This window comes from Electrophorus electricus, chromosome 6 (genome assembly GCF_041902795.1).
Source record: "Electrophorus electricus isolate QZ-2024a chromosome 6, ASM4190279v1, whole genome shotgun sequence".
NCBI classification, from domain to species: domain Eukaryota; kingdom Metazoa; phylum Chordata; class Actinopteri; order Gymnotiformes; family Gymnotidae; genus Electrophorus; species Electrophorus electricus.
The window spans coordinates 5,168,062-5,174,231 of record NC_137502.1 but is presented as its reverse complement, the minus strand read 5'-3'; the positions used below and the strand labels follow the sequence as shown (position 1 = coordinate 5,174,231).

Genomic DNA, 6,170 nt, shown 5'->3' with positions numbered 1-6,170 from the left:
GAAAGGAAAAAAAAAACAAAACCACATCTCGACTTCCAGCGCGTCCGCCGGGACAAAATAAACCCGTGTGGAACCTTCAACCTCAGTGCCGAGCCAATGTCAGTGCAGGTTACTGTAGTTATTAACCATATCTATCTTTAGCATATATATTTTTTTATGTCTAATGATCATTTTAATATAAAGTGACAATTTGAAATGTTCATGGTCAAATTAATTAGTTTCAAGTTTACTCCATATATATTTTATACGAATGCACTGGGTATAATGTGTGTTGTGCTTGTGTAATTTGCACTTGCGTGGCCTTAAAAAGCGAAGCGGCGTGTGTGTGAACCCGTCCAGGGGTACTTCATCGCTGGAGCGGTGCAACTGTACGGGCGCGAAGTTTCGCCGGAGTGAACGCCTGCGCACTGGGCCTCGGTAGTGGAGAGAATTGTGAATGGGGAGGGAGTATTTCGGGTGCGCAGTCATAAAGTCGGACTCCGAGGAGCCAGGAAGTAACTCGGAGCAATGCTGCGCGACGCGTAAAGTCAAAAAACCGAGCGAGCGCTCGTCGGCAGTCGCAGGTCACGCGCGTGAGAGCGAGCGGGGAGAATAATAGCCAAGCGTGAGAGCGTGCCAAATGCGCCGTGGTGTCGGACACTAACCGCGCAGGAGTTCGCTTTTGCGAGAGAAAGACATCCCTGTCGCACCGTTAACGCAAATATTAACCCAGCGCCGTACTACACACTTCATCATCTGGAACAACAACAACCCCCCCCCTCCCCGCAAAAAAGACGGAAGGAAATAAGAGCGCGGATTTAGGAGTCTCGAGGCAACGTTTCCCTCGCGCCGTAAGACCTACAAAAATTGGCAAAATAGATCATCTGGCGTTCAGGATGCCGCGGGTGGTCCCGGATCAGAGGACCAAGTTCGAGAACGAGGAGTTCTTCAGGAAACTTAGTCGCGAATGCGAGGTAACCTCGGTGCACTTCACACATTTGCTCCAGCGGAAACAAAGTCTCAAAGTCACGCTTCGCGCCTGACATGTAGCGCATGAGCACAAGTTTGGGCGACCGGCGCCGAACTTGACAAGTCTTCTTATAGAGTAGCTTGAAAATACTTAATAATATCCCGTAGTTTGTCATGTAAGATCATTTCACACCATGTACTAAGCGGAACGGGTTTCGGAGTAGGCTGAAGTACCTTCGCCTCTGTCACCTTCCCGGCTGAAGCGCATCTCCTTTCACGAGTATCGGAGAGGCTTCGCCCTTTAAGTTGCAGAAACTCCAAATGAAAGCAAAACCTTCAGTTTTGCCTGGCAGTTGTTTTATTTCGTAGGCTGCGAGGACAAAACTGCGAGTCAAAGAAGACCTTTATGGTCTTTAACCTGAGCACACGGACACGCAGGGTTTCATTGTCGTTTACATACATTTATACGTGTGTTTCATACGTTCACCAGTGTTGTTCTAACTGCAGATTAAATACACCGGTTTCCGAGACCGACCACACGACGAGAGGCAAGCCCGGTTCCAGAACGCCTGCAGAGACGGCCGCTCAGAAATAGTATGTACTCCCTTCACCTTTCCAAAAACCACCCGTGGATTTTAGCAATCGAATCGCAAACGGTGGTCCAACCTCGTGTGAATATCAGCATCTTTTCTAAGCAGATAAACAGCGGTTTGCTGTTAGGCACCCGGAACTGTAATATTCCACACTTCCTCATTTTCTTGTCTCAGATAAACACACACACACACACACACACACACACAACATATAGTATGAAATGCAGCTGCTACTATTTTCACTGTTTCAGTGTCCATAAAATAGTGGTAAAGTTCAAAATTCAATGGGGAAATGAATAAATGCACGAAAAGTGTTTTCCCCTCCAGGACTCTGCCCCTCTTTCTTTAAATCATCAAAAGACTGTCTAGATCGTCACTGTAAAGAACTCAGACACGTCTGTATCTTTGAACTTGTGTTACGTTCCCAGTCTTAAACAATGCTTGGTGTTTTTTTTAAATACAGATAAAGGGAGAGAGAGAGAGAGGGAGAGAGAGGAGTTATGTTCATGTGGTTGCAGAGATGTTTACAGGCTGGAAGATTTGGGGAAACTCCTTTATGCTTTATTCTTTTATCAAAGTGAATTTATTAGAATGAGTTGTTTATATTTAGATAAGAAAACAGGAAGTGCATGGGCTTTGATCAAAAGACCGATGATGGTGGTGATGAGAAAAAGGTTTTAGTAATCCAGTGTTTTGTGTATAAATAAATCATTTTTTGACATGGGATTCACTGTAATTCAGAGATAACGCAATGATTATTACTGTCAAGATTCAAAATGATCAATATATTATATGGCAAAAAGAAAAAAAAAGCTTTGATGTATTTTCCATTCCAGATCATTTACAAGCTGTCTAAACATTAGTGAGTATGCATGTTTGTCCTTGTGCACATAAGCACATATGGTTGTGTGGGTGTACAGGCCCACATATGTGCATACATAGGAGTGTGTGTGTGTGTGTGTGTGTGTGTGTGTGTGTGTGAGTGTGTGTGTGTGTGTGTGTGTGTGTGTGTGTGTGTGTGTGTTTGTTAGCGTGTGTTCATATAGCCTATGCAAAAAAGTTTTTAAGAGCATACTTTTGTAATTAAAAATATTTTATATTCTTATATTGTTTTGTGCCAAAACAGTTTGTACATACATTTTACTTCAGAGGTTTGAACTGTATGCTGTTAAATGCAGCCATGCCCCAACTGAGTTGTTTGAGTTTTTGGAGTTGTTCATGTATTTACATTGTTATTGAATTATTGTGCCATGATCCTAAAGCAGTCCTGCTGCTATTAATGTAAGTGAAGGCCTGCATTTAAAACAATTTATTGATTTTCTACATTTCTGTCTTTCTCTGTTATCTTGCTGTCTCCAGAAGCCACACGCTCTGTCTTTCTTCCCATCTTGTACTTGCTCTTAAAATCTCTTGTGCTACAATCCACCCTGCCAGCACTGAGAGTTGGTAAAATAAAATCAGATGTGTGTAACTCAATACTTCAAATAGAGAAAATGATGACTTGTGCTTTTTTTTTTTGTTCTCTTTTTCTTTTGCTCACGCTGTCCGTCTCTCTCCCTCCCTCCCTCCCTCTCTCTCTCTCTCTCTCTCTCTCTCTCTCTCTTTCTCTTTCTTGCTGTTCCCTTCTTCCTCTGGCCCTGGCTCCAGGCTACCCTCACCTCCTCCTCTTTTAAATGGCGGGCTGCATAATTAATGCCCGGGCCGGCCTTTCTGATCCTGTTTGTATTGATTTCTCTCTAAAAGGCTTTTGTGGCGACCGGCACCAATCTCTCACTGCAGTTCTTCCCCGCCAACCTGCATGGAGAGCAGAGGCAGTTGCCCACCCGTGAGTACGTGGACTTCGAGCGCGAGACAAGCAAGGTAATCCCCACTGCCCCTCCCGTCCGTCCGTCCGTCCGCCCGCCCGTCCGCCTCTCAGGTCACCGGCCCTACCGTTCTGTCCACCCCCCCCCAACGTTTAATAAATCTCTTTCGCCGATCCCGCTTTTCCCATCCTGTTCTGTCTCGCTTTAAGTCACCTCCTTCCGCCTCTTTCCAGCCCTCGGTGTGCAACCACAGGACGCTCCGCATTTTGACGGGCTCACTGTGACTGCAACACATGCGGGCCTGACCTGTTAGAGTCCCGCAGTTCCAAATGCACAAATGACATGAGACGCGAGATGACCGCAGAGGCCGGTTCTCCCCGGCGACCCCCGTGGCAGCGTGCGGAGACGTCTCCGTCTGTCGGGTCTTTGGGTTTGATGGGAGAAGGCCTTGGCTTTCCCTAATGGCACGTTTCTGTTTCACACATCTCAGTGAAAAATGAAAGCTTGCGGCATTGCACTTGAATGGAGCATGTCACTGTTTTCCATTTCATACCTCAGCTATAATGTTTTATTTCAGCTGTGTTATTATTTTAGACATGTCTGCTGCTTTTTTTCACTGATCCCACTACCTCCCCTCCTCTTAATATTAAAAGGATGTTGAGTCTAGTGCAGCCTCTCCAAACCCAGAAGAATGTAAAATAAACCCATACCATAATGTTCTTATTCCATTCATAACTTTTATTAAAACCATGTCATTTGTATTACTTTAGTAGAAGCTGCCACAGCGACTGTGGCCCTTCCAATTGTTATGCTGGCTATATTACTTCCTAAACTCAATAGCCTCTTGTTCCCAGTTGCCCTTGGTACTTATTCACTGCCTAATGGACCATGAGTATCAGCGTTAAAAATACTGGCATAGGATTTGTTGGGTATAATTCTACACATTAGGGTATTAAAAAAAACAAAACAAACTGATCACAAATCAGTACTTTGAGAGCTTTATTGTATACTGTCTGTCCCGAGAGCCTGTTAACACAGTGAGCCCCTCCACATTGTTCCCATCAGCACAAAGGCTGGAGCCATCAGGAGATCGGTGAGTCATATCAGTGCCATATGAGCCTCCTCTTTGGTATGGATGTTCTTAGGCTGAGATGGCTGGAGGAGAGAGAGCCTTCTATCACACCCATGCTAGGCACTTGCTCTTCGTCTGCTTTTGCTGTCTACGGCAAGCAGCAGGCTATATTTCCAAAATGGCCTTTGTGACTTCTCCAGTACAATCATGCCAGAGCAAGAGCACTGTGTGTCAGAAGCTGAAGTCAACGTTACCGTGGCAGAAATCAGTAAACATCACCTACTGTACAGTCTGATAGTGAAATATCACACACACACACACACACACACACACACACACACACACACACACACACACACACACACACACACACACACACACACACACACACACACACACACAGTATCTAGAATGGTGGCAAAAGTGTATGAAGCTTTTGCCATAAACAAAGTCCATTAAATGAACACACAGAAGGATTCTCTGATTGTCAACCCCAGTAGACTTTCAGGGTTTGTTTCAGGCACATTAGAAGGCTGCTTCTTGGGTTTTGTTTGTGTTTTTTGCTTCACGCTCAGACAGCCTGAAGTTGCACCGTTGGCTTTGCTGGTTCGCGTGTGTCTTTGGGGCCGGCGGGGGGGGGGGGCGGTGTGCCTTCACGGACAGTGCCTCCCTGAGATGCGCTCATTAAAAATGCATCCATAAGAAATCAATGGACCTTTTGGCCCCCAGGCTGACGGACTAATCTTTGGCCGTTAATTATTTAAAAAGGCGTGACAGGTTGTGCGCGCGTTGGTGCAGAACTCAGTCGCGTGCTGAGTGTGTGTGTGTGTGTGTGTGTGTGTGTGTGTGTGTGTGTGTGTTTGTCAGGTCAAGCTTGCCGGTAACCCTATCTGTCTTTCCATCACCTCTTTCAGGACTCAGAACTCGGAGCCATGCAGCTTTAATGAGCTTCACACTGTTCCAACACTGTCCGTTGGATCTCACACACACTTCCCTGCCTGTCTCACCCACCCCTGAAGACAGGTGTAGTGCCACTTGCTCAACACTGCGTGTGACTGATTTACCGCTAGAATTTTTCATCTCCTCTCTTATAACTGATATAAAACCTGTCTTGGAAGAGGTGAATTGTCATCATTTTTGTCCAGCTGCAGTGACCTGTAAGATTTGGCTTATCTTCCTGTGATTAACAATGCAAAAAAGAAAAGTGCATTTGAAATATTGCTTTGGCACCTCTAGTCGTCCTCGAAGACGTAAGTCCCGTGTTATCCGCGATATTGTCCTAAACAATAGGAATTAGGTTGGAGAGCATGGGCTCCCATGGGATCAAAAGAAAACACAACAAGTGTGCACTGATAAGGCCTCTTTCTCTCTCTCACACTCTTTCCTTACTCTTTTTCTTTCTTTGTCTCGCACTTTTTCTCTATTTCCTTTGCTAAGCCGCTCTGTCTTAACGTACATGATTATGCACACACAAACACAAAGTGCATGCATGCAATGCGTTTGACACAGTATATTCCCAGCAGAGAATTGCTGTCAAGCCAGGAGAGTTCATGCGTATTCTCCAACCTCTGCTCCTAATTAAACTGATTGTTAACCTTTTGCACAAACAGATCCCTTCTCTACACTAAAGTTTTAATAGACTACAACCAGAAACCCCAAATAAATAGTACCTTCGCTGGAAACTACACATACTCACAGTTGATCCAAACTTGTTAAATTGCCTGTGGAAGGGGCTAAATGTCACCATGAGCG

The 6,170-nt window shown here is 45.1% G+C and overlaps 1 protein-coding gene across 7 annotated transcripts in view; it reads left to right on the top strand.

The window, feature by feature from the left end:
• The first annotated feature begins 395 nt into the window (after nt 1-395).
• cbfb (core-binding factor subunit beta) overlaps nt 396-6,170 on the top strand; it is a 40,388-nt gene continuing 34,613 nt past the window's right edge. For 2 of the 7 annotated variants that reach the window (XM_081715389.1, XM_081715390.1), the window contains exons 1-3: nt 396-953; nt 1,456-1,542; nt 3,285-3,401. In XM_081715389.1, the coding sequence (XP_081571515.1) occupies nt 876-953; nt 1,456-1,542; nt 3,285-3,401 (282 nt within the window). In that variant the 5' untranslated portion in view covers nt 396-875. The remainder of the gene's footprint in view (nt 954-1,455; nt 1,543-3,284; nt 3,402-6,170) is intronic. The other 5 variants (XM_081715388.1, XM_027004009.3, XM_027004007.3 and 2 more) reach the window with 5 other exon arrangements.